General features: G+C 38.0%; 1 protein-coding gene across 1 annotated transcript in view; it reads left to right on the forward strand.

Annotated features, from left to right (window-relative positions):
- Positions 1-20,701, forward strand: part of PRKCQ (protein kinase C theta) — a 537,712-nt gene that overhangs the window by 317,002 nt on the left and 200,009 nt on the right. The window contains exon 11 of the mRNA XM_044087168.1: positions 20,002-20,093. Coding sequence (XP_043943103.1) covers positions 20,002-20,093 — 92 coding nt within the window. The remainder of the gene's footprint in view (positions 1-20,001; positions 20,094-20,701) is intronic.

Below are 20,701 nucleotides of genomic sequence, written 5' to 3' on the forward strand. Positions count from 1 at the left end.
TAAATGTGCACATATATTACCCAGTAACGGATGTAAATATGCACATATATTATGCAGTACTGAATGTAAGTGTGCACGTATATCACTCAGTAATGGATGTAAATGTGCACATATATTACTCAGTAATGGATGTAAATGTGCACGTATATTACGCAGTAATGGAGGTAAATGTGCCCATATATCATGCAGTAATGGAGGTAAATGTGCACATATATTATGCAGTAATAAAGGTAAATGTGCACATATATTAGGCAGTAATGGAGGTAAATGTGCACATATATTATACAGTAATGGAGGTAAATGTGCACATATATTACACAGTAGTAGAGGTAAATGCGCACATATATTATGCAGTAATGAAGGTAAATGTGCATATATATTAGGCCTAATTGGAGGTAAATGTGCACATATGTTGTGCAGTAATGGACATAAATGTGCGCATATATCATGCAGTAATGAAGGTAAATGTGCACATATATCATGAAGTAATGAAGGTAAATGTGCGCATATATTACGCAGTAGTGGAGGTAAATGTGCACGTATATTACGCAGTAATGGAGGTAAATGTGCCCATATATCATGCAGTAATGGAGGTAAATGTGCACATATATTACACAGCAATGGAGGTAAATATGCACATATATTATACAGTAATGGAGGTAAATGTGCCCATATATTACGCAGTAATAAAGGTAAATGTGAACATATATTAGGCAGTAATGGAGGTAAATGTGCACATATATTATACAGTAATGGATGTAAATATGCACATATAATACGCAGTAATGGATGTAAATTTGCATATATATTATGCAGTAATGGAGGTAAATGTGCATATATATTACGCAATAATGGATGTAAATGTGCACATATATTATGCAGTAATGGATGTAAATTTGCATATATATTACACAATAAAGGATGTAAATGTGCACATATATTACCCAGTAACGGATGTAAATATGCACATATATTATGCAGTAATGGAGGTAAATGTGCATATATATTACGCAATAATGGATGTAAATGTGCACATATATTATGCAGTAATGGATGTAAATTTGCATATATATTACGCAGTAATGAAGTTAAATTTGCACACATATCATGCAGTAATGGATGTAAATGTACACATATATTACATGAAGGTAAATGTGTACATATATCATGTAGTAATGGAGGTAAATGTGCACATATATTACAAGGTAATGGAAGTAAATGTGCAAATATATTATGCTGTAATGGAGGCAAATGTGCACATATATCATGTAGTAATGGCGATAAATTTGCAGATATATCACACAGCATTGGAGGTAAACGTGCACTATATCAAGCAGTAATGGAGGTAAACATGCACATATATTACACAGTAATGAAGGTAAATGTGCACATATAGGATGCAGTAATGGAGGTAAACATACACTATGTTGTTGTTGTGTCTTTTGTCTTATTCCGGTTAGGGGTTGCCACAGCGGAACTCCGGTCCGCTAATGTTTGGTAGTGGATTTTTACGTGCAGTAATGACCAGCCCTGTGCATAACCTTCAATGAAGGCACGCCCATATATGCCTCCACACAGAAGCGGCTCTAGCTGAGAATCGAGCGGACATATACTTGCTGTGAGGTGACAATGTGCACCACTACTGCAGATAGGTAAATCATGCAGTAATGGAGGTAAACATGCACATATATTACACAGTATTGGAGGTAAATGTGCACATATATTACGCAGTAATGAAGGTAAATGTACACATTATGCAGTAATGGAAATAAATGTGCACATATATTATGCAGTGATGAAGGTAAATGTGCATATATATTACGCAGTAGTGGAGGTAAATGTGCATATATTACACAGTAATGAAGGTAAATGTGCGCATATATCACACAGTAATGGAGGTAAATGTGCGCATATATTACGCAGTAATGAAGGTAAATGTGCGCATATATCACACAGTAATGGAGGTAAATGTGCGCATATATTACGCAGTAATGAAGTTAAATGTACACATATATTACATGAAGGTAAATGTGCACATATATCACGCAGTAATGAAGGTAAATGTGCACATATATCATGCAGTAATGGAGGTAAATGTGCACATATATTACAAGGTAATGGAAGTAAATGTGCAAATATATTATGCTGTAATGGAGGCAAATGTGCACATATATATCACACAGCATTGGAGGTAAACGTGCACTATATCACACAGTAATGGAGGTAAATGTGCGCATATATTACGCAGTAATGAGGGTAAATGTTCACATATATCACGCAGTAATGGAGGTAAATGTGCACATATATCATGTAGTAATGGCAGTAAATTTGCACATATATCACACAGTACTGGAGGTAAATGTGCACATATATTACGCAGTAATGAAGGTAAATGTACACATTATGCAGTAATGGAAATAAATGTGCACATATATTATGCAGTGATGAAGGTAAATGTGCATATATATTATGCAGTAGTGGAGGTAAATGTGCACGTATATTACACAGTAATGGAGGTAAATGTGCCCATGTATTACACAGTAATGAAGGTAAATGTACACATATATTACACAGTAATGGAGGTAAATGTGCCCATATGTTACACAGTGATAGAGGTATATGTGCACATATATTACACAGTAATGGAGGTAAATGTGCCCATATATTACGCAGTAATGAAGGTAAATGTTCACATATATTATGTAGTAATGGAGGTAAATGTGCGGTTTCATTTCATAATCTCAAATTACTGAAAGCTCAAAATTCAGTATATTACGAGTAATGGAGGTAACCATTCACAACCCTGAAACCACAATCCAGAATGGAAGTAAATGTGCAAATATATTATGCTGTAATGGAGGTAAATGTGCCCATATATTACACAGTGCTGAAGGTAAATGTGTACACTACATAATGCAGTAATGGAGGTAAATGTGCACATATATCATGTAGTAATGGTGGTAAATTTGCACATATATCATGCAGTAATGGAGGTAAACATGAACATATATTACGCAGTAATGAAGGTAAATGTGCACATATATTACGCAGTAATGGAGGTAAATGTGCCCATATATTACACAGTAATGAAGGTAAACGTGCACATATATTACGCAGTAATGGAGGTAAATGTGCACATATATTACATAGTAATGGAGGTAAATGTGCACATATATTACACAGTAATAAAGGTAAATGTGCACATATATTACACAGTAATGAAGGTAAATGTGCACATATATTACACAGTAATGAAGGTAAATGTGCACATATATTACGCAGTAATGGAGGTAAATGTGCACATATATTACACAGTAATGAAGGTAAATGCGCACATATATTATGAAGTAATGGAGGTAAATGTGCCCATATATTACACAGTAATGAAGGTAAACGTGCACATATATTACGCAGTAATGGAGGTAAATGTGCACATATATTACATAGTAATGGAGGTAAATGTGCACATATATTATGAAGTAATGGAGGTAAATGTGCCCATATATTACACAGTGCTGAAGGTAAATGTGTACATATATTATGCAGCAATGGAGGTAAGCGTGCACATATATTACGCAGTAATGGAGGCAAATGTGCACATGCAGTTTATTCTGAGAATGCCTTCACATTCTATACCAGATGTAAATCTGCACACTAGAAGAAAAATCTTTTATATAACAAGATTATTTTACAAAAGTAAAAAGTATCTTTTCAACAATACCTGCAGTGTAAAATGCTTATTATTATTGCTTAACTGTAGATGATGCAGGATTAATCTTCTCCCTATGACATTTCACCACTGTTACTGCCCTTCCATAGGTAAACCTCACCATTTGGGAGTAAATTGTGCATCCCCTACTTGTAATTAGTACATTTACCTGAAAGAGCTAAAGTTATATCATGAGGGAGAAGCCTGAATGTAATGAAAACTATTGCTGCTACACTTTGGCAAACATTTTTCTTTATTCAGAATATATTTTATGTGCTTTGTTTTTTAATGTGAAAAGGTTTATATTTTTATAAAACAGCTTTTCATTGTCAGTCCTCAAACCTAGTATAGATATCTGGGTCTACTTTGCTTGATAGAAAACACATTCCACTGAAACTCATTTCGCCGAAGTCTCATTTCACTGAAAATGAATTGCCTGAGTACAATTCACTGAAAGCTCACTTCACTGAAACTCATTTAGTCTAAACAGGTATGGGCCCTGTTCCCCACTGTAGTGCTATCCTGGAGTTAGTACTAACCTGTGAACCTATGAGGCTTCGACAAAATGAGTTTCAGTGAAGTGTGTTTTCTATCAAAGTAGACCCAGATAAATACGCAGAAATATATTAACTGTTATGCCTTTTTATTTGCTGTCAGAGTTTCTGTACTCCTATAAAACTCATTTGTAATTAACAGAGAAACTGACTGTGTGATTTCTTGACATCCGGTTTGTCAGAAGCTGTCCACATTTTCTGCAAAGTGTATTAACATTTTTGAAGTATACAAAAAGAATTGCTGCTTAAAAAAGTGCACTGCTGTAATTTCTACAGTATCCCTTTTTGGACATGAACACCACAAAATACAGAAAATATTAATTATTTTGAATCTGCAATCTCTGACATACTGTGTGGGGAGTTTGGACAAGCTAATGATATTGTCAAGCCTTCCTATAATTGGTTGTGTGTTGTGTTGTATGAGGTATGTTATAAATGAAGAGGTGCTGTAAGACTGTGCAGTTAAACATACTGCTTGTGTAGGGAGTGTTGAATCATGTGAAAATGTGTGGCAAAAAACATTCTTCTTTAGATTTTTATACCTTTTCTTAATTTTTCTTTGTAAGAGCCTTTGATCTAAACTGCTAGAAGATCAAAGTTTCTTTTATTAGAATGACTGACAGTTCTTGGATTAGTAGATGTATGTAAGTAACATTATAGTAATGCTACTGGTGAGAGAACGAAATTTTTCGGTGAGAATTGCTCCCCAGCCTTATTGTTGCACGTGTGGACTTTTAGACTCATAAGTGAGCGAGTATATCCTTGTGAGTTGTGGATAATCATTTAAAATGTCAGGACCCACTAGACTTAGTCCCAAAATACTGAGAATGAATGGCTGAAATATTGGACTTATATAAAGTCCAAGATGGCCATTTCTCTGAATATTCCCTTGTCTCCAAGGTATGGCAATCTCAGAGTTCGAGTAGTGTGTGTGTGTGTGTGTGTGTGTGTGTGGGGGGGGGGGTTGTCTCCCCTGCAAAAGGAAGTCTTAAGGAGAAGAGCAATCTTTGGAATTTATTTTTCTCCTGGGTTTTCAGTCTTTTTTGACATGTTGGCACTTGGCATTTCAACTACCAACATTTCAATGCAGAGCCATTGTTGTGGTTATGAAGGAGATCCATGGGATACATGCAAATGACCTCTTAGAGACATTAAGTGCTTCAGCTATATGGCTTCTGGATGTCCATGACTTTTTCTTTTACACGTGCAAGTCATGATTTAGCCTACAGTACAGTATAACTGGACTGTTATGATATATTCTTAGCAACACAAGTTCTTTTTAAACCCAGCTAATGTCCAGAATCATTAAAGGGTCTGCAAAATATACCAACTAACATCCAAATCAAAGAGTAAAATGGTCACACAGACAAACCAAGTAGTAAAAACTACAAGTAAAACCTAGCCAAGCTAGAGTTTTCACTTTGTGATAATTTGAACCTCCTGCAATAGAGACCCATGGAATATATGCAAATGATCCCTTAATAACATCAAGTGTTTCAGCTATGTGGCTTCTGAATGTCCATGACTTTTTACTTTTTCTTTTTAACTTTTTATGGGTTCATTCAGGCCATTACAGCCAAACCCCACTAGCTGTGGACATGCAAGTTTTGGCCTTATTATGACCTCATCAGCCAATCATAAGTGGATCTTTTGGCTATACTTTAAAAACCCAAGGTCTTTAAATCCAGCTGATGTTCATAACCATTGAGATATCTGCAAAATATCCCAACTAACATCCAAACCAAACAGTCCACTTGTTCTGTCCTGACAAGGTCATAAAAAGGCTGAGACTGCCCATACATGTCAAGCAGAGCGCCTCTTTGGCCCTCTTCAAAAGGAACCCTGATGATTAGATGGGAGATAGGAAGTTGACCCCAGGGATCACATCAGTCACCCTGCTAGACAGGGGTCCAAGGAAGTAAATACTGTGGGAAGAAATAGCCAGGGAATTGTTATGGCTAAGCTTGTATAGGCCTTAGGGCCGATAGCCTAGTACCAACCTATGAACATGCATGTCCACTTGTATCTTAACATTATTTGGATTATTTAATCTGAACTCCATTAATTGACTGCCATTTTTATTTCCTGAGTCAATGTTTTGAGCATGTTCTAATGTCCAACTTTAGAATGCAAAGAGGAAATGGAGATATTATAATGATAAGACTGTTCAATCTAGTAATCAGATCAATTCTAGTTACTTATACTAGACATGCATTTATTTATCAATTTTTGCAGCTTGTTTCAGTGAGTTATTTAGTTGTCTGTTTACATGTTTATTTATTTATAGGGGCAAGAATATCCAATATGGCAGCAGCCCATTGCAGTGGGTATCCCATGGAGAAAAACCACAGTAAAAGTCTTAAAAACATAAATATACTATATAACAGCTACAATTATTAATCATATAATAAACATTCCTGATTTTGTATATATATATTGGAAAAAATGATAATTAAAAAGGAATAATTATGGGAAAGAAGGTAAGAGGAGATTAGACACAGAGAGCAGGTGTAAAGTTAATTGTTTTTTTACAAATATTTTATTTATTTATTTATTTTATATTTGTTGACCGGGAATGTCTGACTGAGCCGAAGCCCTTTTTCAGCAGATGCCCGGGGAGAAAAACTCCGGTACATAAAAATATACATTAAGTACTTAATACAGATTTTATACAAGTAGAATACAGCAAAATCTTATACAGATTAACTATAGGTTGCACATAGATTATGTAAGTGGAAAGGAATATAAAATACAAAAATCAGGTGTGTGAACAATTATTTTTTTTTGTATCTGACCAGAAGTTATTTAAGTGTTACAGAGAGAAATACATCGATTAGGAAACGCTGAGAATGGAAAGTTTTCACTGAGGGCTTGAGCCCTGGCACAGCAATATCACAATTAAAATTAAATAACTACAGAAGTGCAAGAATATCACAATTAAAATGAAATAACTACAGAAGTGCAAGAGAAACCGTTCAAGACTATACAAAGAAACACAAATAAAGATGCACAGAAAACAACATCTAATGGCTGGTTAGGTAAATCAGTGAGTTCTCCTTTATTAGCAGACGACAGGTATAGACATCTTAACAGGAATTAGTTTAAAAAAATCTAATTAGAATGTATAGCCACTAGCATAATCCTTTTAGCTTCCTCATGTGTCCCTGATATATAAGACCTCATAAATCACTTTTGCTGCTCAGATTATTGTGAAATACATGTTTCTTTGATACCACTTTGTGAAATAAGTGTTTCTTTGATACCACTTTGGACTGCTTTGGGGAGTTTCTTACATCTCCAGTGCTCGATGACCATTGAGTCAGCATATGCATTTTCATCAGATACAGCTGAGCTTGTCTTCCATGTGTGTGTGTGTGTGTGTGTGTGTGTGTGTGTGTGTGTGTGTGTGTGTGTGTGTGTGTGTGTATAGAGAAGTTTGTTCAAGCTACACCATCATATTACGTGGAATAGGTGGCTTTCATGGAATTGTGAGAGAGGAACTGAGATACAAGAGATTGCATTAGCATTTCTCATAGATGAAGAAATTTGCTCATGTGACTCCACAATGACATGGCCAAATTGTTGTAGTTTTAGTTTTCTAATTAGTTTTTGAATGCATATTTGGATACAATTAGCTAAAATGTAAATAAAAGTCTGTTCAAGAGCTTCTTACCATGGAAAGAGAAACACAAATTTCCAAATCTTCTCTTGTTGCTAAGTACAAGCATGGGAAGTCTCTTGACCAATCTAAAGTAGAAACGTGGTCTGGATAAACTAGCAGCGTGGTTTGGACAAAGTAGAAGCATGGTCTGGATAAAGTAGCAGCGTGGTTTGGACAAAGTAGCAGCGTGGTTTGGACAAAGTAGCAGCATGGTTTGGACAAAGTAGCAGCATGGTTTGGATAAAGTAGCAGCGTGGTTTGGATAAAGTAGCAGCGTGGTTTGGACAAAGTAGAAGCGTGGTCTGGCTAAAGTAGCAGTGTGGTTTGGACAAAGTAGCAGTGTGGTTTGGACAAAATAGCAGCGTGGTTTGGATAAAATAGCAGCGTGGTTTGGTCCCTTTTCAAAGTAAGAACAGGTGAGTATCAGTTGGGATAATTTCATCACTTATTATTGAATTTTACTTGAATTAGGTACAGGGACTGGTTGAATTCAAATCATTGCAAATCATGAAGTGAACAACATTTGTAGATAATAGCAATGTAACCCACAGCAAATCTAACAATGTAGTTATGTTGTTCTAGTTGATGACAAAGTGAAGTGTACAGTTCATCAAATTTGCACATAGAATACAAAAATATTTGAAAAGAGATCAACTGATTCAGAATAGGCTCAAAAATAGTTGTAAGATAGGCAAGAAGCCTGTAAAGGCATGCAGGTGTCCAGTTTGTTCACTATAGCTTATCGAATATGGGATGATTTTTGATGGTCATTCCATGTAGACTGTTGGAACCAATTATTTTAATATCAGAAGAGTAAAAACTATGGACTGGTTTTGTGCTTGGAAATATTGGAATTGCTACTCATTTTATTACTGCATTTTAAAAGCATGGCTTTGTTAGTGATTATTGTTTGTTTAGAGTTCATTGGTTATATCTTTTTGTGATTTATAAATGGTTGAATGTACGTGTGTGTTTGTGATGTTTGTGTGTGTATGTGTTTGTGGTGTTTGTGTGTGTGTATTTATATATATATATATATATATATATATATATATATATATATATATGTGTGTGTGCGCGCGCGTGCGTTTGTGTGTGTGTGTGTGTGTGTATGTGTGTGTGCGTGCGTGTCCATATATTTTTTAGTGTCTTCACTGATAATTGGCACTGGAGTGTAGATGCATTGGTATGTTATACGTATATAGTCAGAAATGTTATAACAGTTTGCAATCCTTATTTTGAACTACTGGACCACCAATGAATGATATTATTCCTATATTATTTGTTTTTTCTTATCGGAGTATATTGTGATCGTTTTGCCATCTGACTCCAGATTGCACATGTGCGTACATTTGGTGTGCTCCATGCCTTAGATAAAATAATTAGTACTTAAAACTAGAATACAGAGGAACTTGGGGCACCATGGCATGGAATGTGTTGTGCAGTTTAGAGCTGATAACAGCTACAAGGAGACTGCAGGAGTCATAATCGTGCTAAATGAGTTTGGGGTCACTGTAGCACTCATGCTCCATAATTAAGAATAAGGATGTAAGCGATGACCCTGTGGCCTGACCTGGAGTCACTTCTACAGAGGGAGACATTTTATCAGCTCATGTTATTGATTGTGTCCTGACTTCAAATGTAGCCAGTGAGCTGTCTAGATGCAGAAGAGAAGAACTGTTATGTGGATAGATGTTTGTGGTCTGAAGAAACATAGTATGTGCAGTGCAGGACTAGTGCATAGAGTAATGCAGCTAAAAAGCCAGTGTTTCATTCAGAAATGAATGCACAGCTGCACTGCACAAACAGTATGTCACTGTGCACAAAGCAAGCAGCTGGTGCGTAGTATGCACAGCTGCACTGCACAAACAGCATGCCACTGTGCACAAAGAAGGCAGCTGGTACATAGTAAATCCAGAAATAGGTTTGTAGGTTCAGAATTTTGTAGATGTTTACTATGCTAATGACCACAAGGGCCTTTTTAAACTTAGGCATGCATCCTAGACCTCTGACAAGCTTTGCTAACCTTGATAAGTGTAAACAAGGGTTTGGGGGGTGGTGAAACATTTACAAGCAGAGGCCTGGGAGATGAACCATTTACAGGCTGCCTGTGTCCATTAGACACATAGGTGTCAAACCAGGGATGAATTTTCTGTTCCTCGTCCAGTTTTCCAAATTACACCTGAATTGCGTGAGGGAGGAATTCTGCTTCACATGGATGGGGAGCCTGTTCCATAGACAGGGTAGTCCCTGGGATACATACCTATCTCTCCAAGCAGGTCCTATTTATATCACAAACAAGGTTTAAGGCTTTAGAATGGGTAAGTCTGGTGCTGTTTGTTTTGTGGATACGCAGGAGGTCCATCAGAGTTGGGCCTGACAATGCCCTGTATGTCCGACACAGAGCTCCCCTCAAAAGCCTATAGGAGACAGAATACAGGGATAGGGCCTTGAGGCAGTCTGCATAGAACATTTTATTTATGCCCTGTATTCTTTTAGTGAGGAACTTCTGTGGATGTTCCAATTGTTGGATATGCTTGGTTAGGTACATACCAAAGGGGACATTGTACTCAGTGATAGGTCTGAAGAATGCCAAATACAGTGGAACAATGACTTCCTTGGACTTAGATGCCATATCTTTGTTTATAAGTTGCGCAACATAGAATGATTTCCTCACTACTATAAACACGTGATGGTCAAAGACTAGATTACTATCTATGTGAGTCCCTAAGTCCTTAACTACTGGTTCAACTCTAAGGATGCAATCATCTGCAAATGTAGTCAGCCAGAGACCACTGACATTGGCCTTGACTTTTGAGAAGTAAATGTCAAAACAGAGTGGTCCAAAGACTGATCCCTGAAGGACTCCACTTGTATCTGGCCTCTTTGTAGAGGTGGATTCCCCAATTCTAACTTCCTGGGTCCTGTCTGTGAGCCAGTTGGCTATCCAGTGGATGACATATAGGTTTGTACCTAACCTCCTGAGTTTTTCAACAATTCCTGAGTGGGGTATTGCGTCAAATGCCTTGGGCAAGTCAAGGTAGGCAGTGTGAATGATTTTGCCCTCATCCATTGCTTTGGTGACTTTCTCAAAGAAATCCACCAGGTTGAGTAGGCATGATCTGCCTTTGACAAAACCAAACTAGGTTGGGTCCAGTGTCTTGAGGTTTACTATATCTCTGTTGATCACCTCCATGATAATTCTTTCCATGGCTTTACATACAAGACTAGTGAGACTTATGGATCTGTAGTTTCCAGGGTCTGTAGATGGCCCATCTTTGTGCAGAGGGATGACTGTTGCCTTTCTCCATTCATGAGGCATGAAGCCTATTTGGAGGCTACAGTTGAACATTAATTCCAGATGCCCTGATAGATCATGTTTCATGCTATTTAGAAGGCATCCTGGGATATTGTCTGAGCCCATTGATGCAGTGTTTTTGGTCCTAGAGAGAGCATTAAGCACCTGTTTCCTAGTGATAGCAGGGGGAGTTATATTTGATGATATTTCCTGAGGGAAGGTTGAGGGGGAGAGAGGGGTAAATTTGGAGCTGAATTTATCAGCCAGGCCATTTGCTGTATCTTCTGGCTCAGTGTAGGTGGCTCCATTTGCAATGAGCTCTGCACACAATTGTGTATTACCTTTGAGGTTGTGAAAATAACTAAAGAATACTTTGTGGTTGTCCTTGGCCTTGGGAGGCCAATGTTACATCAAATTTGGCTTTGGTAGACTTTAGTTGTCCTCTGAATAGTTTGTTTAGTTTGAGAGTGCTTTTATCCTGCTGGGTGCTGCACCTCCTAAGTTTTGCCATGATTTTCTTCCTCCTGTTATACATCCTATTGATTTTGTGATTCCACCATCCAGTTGTCCAAATTACACTTGAATTGGGTGAGTGAGGAACTCTGCTTCACATGGATGGGAGTCTGTTCCAGAGAAAGGGTAGTCTCTGGGATACATACCTTTCTCTCCAGCATGTGCTATTTATATCACAGGAAAAGTTTAATTCTTTAAAACAGGTAATTCTGGTGCTATTTGTTTTGCAGGTATGCAGGAGGTCCACCAGAGTGGGGTGTGACAATGCCTTGTATGCCAGGCATAGATCTCCCCTCAACAGCCTGTAGGAGACAGAATACTGGGATAGGGTCTTGAGGCAGTTTGCAAGAAACTTGTTACTTACTCCCTGTATTGTTTTAGTGAGGAACTTCTGTGAACATTCCAATTGTTGGATATGCCTGGTTAGGTACAGACCAAAAGGGGCGTTATACTTAATGACAGGTCTGATGAATGCTGAATACAGTTGAACAAAAACTTCCTTGGACTTAGGTGCAATACCTTTGTTTTATAAGTTGCACAACATAGAATGATTTTCTCACTACTGTAGACAGGTGATGTTCAAATGCTAGATTACTGTTTATGGGTGTCCCAAAGTCCCTGAATAATGGGTCAACTCTTAGGGGTGTGCTGTTAATTTGATAGTTACCGAGGGGTGTGAATGTTTCGAAAAGTGATTGTTTTCTATTTAAATTAATATCCATTGCTATTCTTTATGGATCTGATGAAGTGTTATGTAATAACGTGAAAACGCTTATCTCCTTTGTTGTTCTATATGTTTTTTATGTTATAATGAAAGTTTTTTTAATTAAATCTATCATATTTTATGTAACTGGCCATGATAGTCTGTTTCTGTCTTTTTTATCTTGCATGATACTGTTTTGGAAATTGACTAATTTTATGTGTAGCTGTGTGTATTTATTTGGTGTATAGTTACCAGCGGTGGGTGACTTCCCAAAGGATACTATTATACATTTTTTGGCATTTAGTTTTAGTCCATGGCTCTGATACTAGCTGTTTGTCTGTGTTAGCCCCTCCTGGAGAACATGTGTCAGTGTGAGATTCAGTGATGGCTCCTAATTTGCAATCATCTGCAAATTTAGTCAGCCAGAGACCATTGACATTGGCCTTTACTTCAGGCAAGTTGTTGTGTCTTTCGGCTTATCCCGGTTAGGGGTCGCCACAGCAGAACTCCAGTCTGCTAATGTTTGGTAGTGGATTTTTACGTGCCGAGTTACCAGCCCTGACGCACAACCTTCAACGAAGGCACGCCCATTCACGCATGCCTCCACACAGAAGACGCTCTAGCTGAGAATCGAATGCGACAACGTCTTGCTGTGAGGTGACAGCACTACCGCAGCACCACTACTGCAGGTCTTTACTTCAGGCAAGTAAATTCCAAAAAGGAGCAGTACCAGGACCAATCCCTGAGGGACTCTGCTTGTGACTGGTCTCATTGTAGAGGTGGACTCACCAGTTCTAACTTCCTGGGTCCTGTCTGTGAGCTATCCACCGGATGACCTAAGTGTTTGTACCTAATGTCTTAAGTTTATCAACAATGCCTTGTTGAGGTCAAGGTAGGCAGTGTTATCCACTTTTTCTTCATCTATCACATTGGTGACCTTTTCAAAGAACTCCACTAGGATGAGTAGGTATGACCTGCCCTTTCATGAATCCAAACTGGGTTGGGTCCAGTGCCTCGAGGTTTCCTATGTCATTATTGATCATTTCCATGACAATTCCTCCCGTGGCTTTGTATATAACTCTAGTGAGACTTATGGGTCTGTAGTTTTCAGGGTCTGTAGATGGCCCACCTTTGTGCAGAGGGATGACTGTTCTCCATTCATGAGGCATGAAGTCTGTTTGTAGGCTACAGTTAAATAGCAATTCCAGATGCCCTGTTATGTCATGTTTCATTCTATTTAGGAGGCATCCTGGGATTTTGTCTGGGCCTACTGATGCAGTATTCTCGGGTTTAGAGAGTATTAAGGACCTATTCCCTATTGATAGCAGGGGGAGTTATAGTTTATGGTATCTTCTGAGGGAAGGTTGAAGAGAATAAAGGGTTAAATTAGAGCTGAATTTTATCGGCCATCATTTTGTATATCTTCTGGCTCCGTATATGTAGTTCTATTTACAATGAGTTCTGCACACAATTATGTACTGCTTTTGAGATTGGAAACATAGTCAAATAATGTCTTTTGGTTGTCCTTGGCCTCAGATTTGGCTTTGTTAGACTTTATTTGTCCTCTGAGTTGTTTGTTCAGTTTGATGTGAGTGCTGTTATCCTGATGGCTGATGTATCTCCTTTTACCATGATTTTCCTCCTCCTGTTATACAGCCTATTTCTGTTGTGATTCCACCAGGGTGGCTTGTTTTTTTTTCAATTAGTTCTGTACTTCTTCCTAGTAGGTGCAACTGCAAACCATGTCTCAGTGACAGCACAGGAACAGCAATCTCAAGGATGAATACAGCTTCTAGGGAGTGGAGGTTTTTTTTAGACTCCTAGCATTGAGCAGTACCACATTTAGACTTTCTTGGTTTTGATTTGCTACATCAGAAGTACTTTCAGTTTGGCGTTGCCTAAAAAGGCACTATGGCGGAGGAGAATGTTCTAACTAATATTCAAAAGTCTAGAGGGGAGAGGTGCAGACCATCCCTGGCAAAGCAATGTGGTCTGTTGACAATTTCCTTCCATGCTAACAAATATTGCATCCCCTTAGAATAACACCAGAAACTAAGCCGATTATTAAAGTTATTCATCGTTAGTTTGCATTGTGGCATCATCCTTGGAGAAGGTAAAATGCTGCTCAATGCCAGGCTCATACCAGCCTGTGGCACATATTCCAAAAGCTCTGTCTTTCTTCATATAAGCTAGGGAGGTACATCTCAGGTCATTTACACCCACATGGACTATGTCTGAGTCATACTGGTACTTGTGGTCCAATGATCTGAGTGCATATGTAATATGGCAGATCCTGGCTCCTGATAAGCAAATAATCGTGACTTTATCCTTACTCAGCCTGGTGAGAGGGACATCAGTGCATCTCACAATGGAATCTCCAATAAGCAGAATGTTGGATTTTGTGGTGGCCTGCCTTATGGACTTAGAAGTAGAGGCTCCATGAGACGTGGCTGTATGTGTTGATGTGGGTGTTGTGGTGAAAGAATGTATTCGGGGCTGCTGAGAGTATTTGTTATGTGTACTTCATCTAGGAGGTCATTGGGGTTTATGAAGGTTACATTTAAGTGCCTGAGCATATGTGAGTATAAGAGTCTGCTTTGTATTGTGTGTGATGGATGCAGCATGTGTACTACAGACAACCTTATTGACATTAGGAGTGCTTTTATGTGAGAGCTTTGGCTCCAGTGACACTGTGTAAACAGTTCTCTCACATACTATATCAGTTTGTCTGAAAATTAACTGGCTGTTCGCAAACATGAAACAATTTCTACATTGCCTCTGGATGCCCATATCCACCAAATTGGTAATGAAAATTGTGGGACAGTTCATATCCATGGCAACAGACCCTATTTTATTGATTAGACAGTTGGAGTGAGAATATAAAGTACTGTCAGGACTATCTAGTTTGCAACTCTGGGGTCAAAACTCGTCACCATAAACTAGTTGTCCTGTGTGCAAATAGGTATTGGTGAGATTTCAATGGTGCGTTTACAGGCAAATGGTAATGCGTCTGTGGCTATACAGGGCACTGCTAAACACTTGAGGGGAAACTAATAAGCGGGCCTGATGATTTAGGGATGAAGTATTTCAGCAGATTTTTTGAAGTCAGAAGCAAATCAAAAAGTAATTACCTGAAAATAAAGAATTAGCTTGTCAAGAATGATGAAAAGAGGGGAGTCACATAAATGGCTACTGCCTGGCTACTACTAATGCTGGTCTCACCACAGCTGCATGTTGCTGGGATACAAAACTTCTCTCACCAGAAGGAAAACATTAGCACCAATTCCAAGATGAGAAGCAGGCCATAGCCTGTTTGGTGATCCACAGTCTTTTCCCAGATAATGTAAGGGTCTGTAGGCTTGTTGTAGCTTTTTCCTGAAAGATGCCTTGAATATCAAACAGACCAATCAGGAAGGTCAAGCACAGACACTCACCTCCCAGACCGAAAATGTCAGGAATCTATGCACTTTGCTCCTTCTCTTAACAGAAGAAAATATAAGCACAAACTCCAAGTTCGTACATATGAAGCAGTTATTAGGCTTTCTGGTGATCAGCAGTCCCCAGGAATTAATGTCCCTGTGCTCCTGTCTCACCAGGAGCAAAACAGAAGCACTGATCCCAAGGTGACTACTGGGAGGCAGAATGTGAGCTCTCCACTAAATGGTGGTCTTGAAGTATATGTTGCAGATTTTAAATGTAAGCTGAAAAATGGTTTAATATCTTATGAGTTGCAGTGTGCACTAAGCAGTTAGATATGAAGGGGGGATAACTTAGGCTTTAGCTATCTAAGTGGAGAGCCGCTAATTTTAAAAAAGCAAGATAGACTGGAAGGGAGTAGGCACTTTGCATTCTGGTTCTATGGAATACAGTGGGATGGCCAATACATTTAAATTGTTATAAGGGAGTGATTTCACAAAATGATAATTTTGTGCTTACTGACAATAGCTAAAGAAAGAGGAGAGGGGAGGAAATATGTGGTCAGATTAACATAAGGGGCAGGCAAATCGAAAGACAGGTGAGTTTAAAAACACAACAGCACTGGGGTGGGAGAGTGGATACAAAATTAATTTCTGTCTGACTCATAAGAGACACAGTTGTGGTCTCTTTTCTAGTTTAAAAATGTAAGTTAAAAGCAGAATACAAGTGAAACACAGTGTAAAGAAAATGAATTATAATATACAAAATAGAAGAAGGCAATAAAGTAATATAAAATACAAGAAAGTGAAAACAAATGAACCTTTCCCTCACAGCAAGTTGTGGCAGAGTCTGGGTGAGCTGCACAACATAAATAACACTGATAACATAATTTACGGATATCTCTGCTGTGCACCAAAACTAACTACCAAAACTGTGTTACAGTGCAGTTATGCATTACCTGGATGGACTCATTTGCCCTGAAGTCAATGATTCTGTGTTAATTAATGTTAACAGGTTGTGGCAGAACAGAAAGATCCCTATTGTTTTCCAGATGGATGGCCTACATATATTGGTTATCACCTCAGACGACTCCATTCATGCAGTATGATTTTGCCAGACCATTAGAGGACTCTTTCAAGCTATTGGACCATTGCTGGATATTCAGAGGCTACAACATTAATTATGTTACATCACATTCCCATTGGGGTGTGGTGGTTCCACTAAGAAAAACATAATTGTTTTGACTTGCATAACAATATGTTTATTCCACCAATATGGCACTACTTTAGGAATGGAGCTACTCCGAGGATGTTGAGCACTTACCCAGGATATACGAACAAAATTATTTTCTCCTTGGCCTTTTACTTAGGATCTGTGCATCTTATGGATGAGGCAATGTGTGGAGTCAAAGGGCCTACATGTTCTCAACATAAGTTTATTTTCACAGTTTCTTTTTATTGTACAGATTCTACCAATATTTTCACCACCTACTTGTCTTGAGAGGTAGAGAACATACATGAAGAGAATTTATTTAGAAAGGTTTAGTTCCAGCATGACTTAATCTGCAGAAAATATGCTGTGCAATCACACTGAGTTGAAAGTCCCAGATTATCAGATGTATTACTTTTAAGAAAATGATTACATCATGCAGTTTGTTGCACTCACAGTACGTAAATCTGTAGAAGCATAGCCTTGCACACTTTTTCAACTATTTCACTTCTGACCATGAGTATTGCTTATACTCTACTTTAGTGGTGAGATCTCTGATTGAAGACTAGTCAGACATTTAATACCCAATTCTCACCTGTTTTCCTCATTTTATCACCACTGTTTAATTGCTAATGACGCTTAAGCCTTTACCATACTTAGAATCACATACTGATGTTATTTACAGAACTAACATGAGATTTTATTTTATTTCCTTTCCCCCTCCCTAAGGCTAACCATCAGCTGCCATCAGCTCCTCTCTTCATTCACCAGGTCACCTTAGCCTCCCCCAAGCTCAACCAGTCTCATGCCTGGGGCTGGTATGTAGATAAAGGATACTGTTGCAATGTCACACTGCTTCCAGGGAGTGTGCATAGCTTCCACCTTTCACCTCATGGAAGCCTTGCAAGCTCTGCAATCAGTGCCTTTGGGAGGTGCATATGTGCTTCCATGCATGCACAACCTCCCATCCAAGTTATATACCACATGCAGTGTGGAATTAGCTAGGCTGTTAATGCTGATATGGCAACAAACCTAGGAATCCTCCCTCTTCCACTCCCCAGGATGGGTCAGGTAGCACTGACCACTCACCCTATCCTTCCTCATTCAGTCCCCCCAAATGCCCATTCCACATGCCAAATGGGGTCATCTGAGGTGCAATAAGATGTATATCTTTTGATGCCACAAGGCTTCACTCAACCTTAATATTCTTTTAGCACTACAGATAATATATAAAATTCACAGACATGACTTACCTCTACTAATGTCCCAGATAATCAGTGCATACAGAACTTTGCTATCGTCAAAACCTGATGCTTCCTATTGTATGTATTAATCTCGAGGAAGAAGAATGCTGGCTAAGTGAATAGATGACTGCTTTTTTATTTCAATGCAACAGTGAAAAGGTAGCTATTTACATAATATTATGAAATAGTATTCCCTTTAACTTTCTCCTGACTGTTCCAAATGTTTTTTTTTCAATAGAAACTGTTGGCTATATGATGAACAGGTCAGGTAGATGCAGGTTTATACATTTTGGGGCTGCGTACGACTTAGCTTAACTTAGTCCAGTATTAATCCCATGATACAAGATATCTGGGGGCCCCCAACACTGGTGCCATACAAAAACATACAGTTTTGTATCCCACCGGAAGTAACTAAGGATAGTTAACTGTTGGGAAACTGAGGACTGATCAAAGCAGACATGCTTACTTCCAGCAATAGTACCACACAGAGATGTCATTCAGTGTGACACAGAAACCAAATGTTGGAACATCAATCTTTGAGTTCAGATACTAAACCCCAAAGTTCCAAGACTCATGCCTTGAGTCTAAAGGATTTTGTGAATATGAAACATCAGATATCTAGATAACATTTTTAATGTTTATATGTTGGCATATTTTTTCTCCATGGTTCTGCATGCGAAGTCTGCTGTGTTTTCCTTACGGTTCCCTTTCCTCCTTGTTCCATTTTCCCTCTTCCGTCATGTCTTTTTGTTTATACATAGTAAGTGGTGTAATAATAGTTTAAAAGGCAATCCCATATTTCATTTGGAATGTCTACAGCTTAGTATGGGCAATTCCTATATAAACATAAACCCACCCTATGTATTGGACTCTGCCTTGCCTCTTTCTCTGTCTCTCTCCCTCTTCTGACTCTCTCTTTCTCTATTTCAATTACTATTTCTTGGACTTTTCCCCATCCACCTACCATACTTAAATGCACCTGTACCAGTAGTAACTCTGCTAAGTTTCTGGTATTAATAGCACATTTAGGGGTTCATTTAGGTACAGGTGGCTTCATACATGTTGCTGAAAAACTTCTGCATGAGTCTAGAGCTTAAAAATGACTTTCAAACATGTGACCTGTTGACGGAGTGGAATTCAGTCATAACGTTTCTGAATTATGAATTCTGATTAGTTATTTTTCATAATCCTGTGCATTATTCAAATTAAGTGACTGAACGCACAATGATATTTAAGCAACAGAATCATTCCTTGAGAAATAAAATATTCACGTCTAAATGAATTGCATACACTTGCTTTAATTAAGATATTTTTTGTAAGGTTGATTGAATCAGTTACTAATTTTATTCATGGACATTATCCATTCTTTGTATTTCAGTTTTGAGTATTTATTTTATAAATAGATATGTATATATATATATATATATATATATATATATATATATATATATCTATACAAACATGCATTTTGATCAGCAGTCTTTTGATCAGCACTCCTAAGCATATAGAATGGTTCATGAACCTATCGCTTATTTTGACTGAAAGCTTTTTTCTTCCAGATTGTAGCTTATCTAAAAATGATGTTTCAGTGTAACACTACTTAACTAAAATGACACATTCTCTCCTGCTACCAACTTTATTCCTCACATTTTGATTAAGAAAAAATAGATGTGATCCATGTTTCTTTTCCCAGGAAAACCTCTTCTTTGTAATGGAGTACCTAAACGGTGGGGACCTAATGTTTCACATTCAGAACTGTCAAAGATTTGAAGTCCCAAGAACTACGTAAGTTGACCAGTATTTCTTTTTCAGATGTATATACCTTCTGTTGCATAACCCACATTAAATATGCAATATATTTGAGACACTTTCATTTTCAGATATATACATTGTACTGCATAACCCACATTAGGTATGCAATAAATCTGAGACACTTTGCTTGCCAGGGTAAATCAATAAACAACAGATCTAATTTTCTCATGCATTTGTTTCTTCCTCCACGGAAATGCTACCTTCATTTTTGTGTTTTGTTAAAAGCCACACTCCTTCCTCAGTGTATGAGCCGGTTTGTGGTTTTATTTGTGTTGCTGTCTGTTACGGATAGAACTGTGGATCATGTACAGTTTTGTAATCCTGCACGTACATTTATTTGAAGTTATCTTGTAAACTTAAAGATCATATTCATATAGCTTTAACGTTTTGCTTTCTTGATGGCATGTTCTTTCATGCCTATGTACACTTAATAAATAACATAGAGCATTATGATGGGGTCTCTAAGCCTAAACATGTTATTCTTTATTTATTTTATTATTTATTTGTCATTTATTGACTGGGTTAGTCCAACTGGGCAGGTGTCCTTTTTCAGTGGAGACCCGAGGAGAAAAGCTCCAAAA

Source organism: Protopterus annectens, chromosome 11.part0 (assembly GCF_019279795.1).
Source record: "Protopterus annectens isolate FY-2018-M chromosome 11.part0, PAN1.0, whole genome shotgun sequence".
Lineage (NCBI taxonomy): Eukaryota > Metazoa > Chordata > Ceratodontiformes > Protopteridae > Protopterus > Protopterus annectens.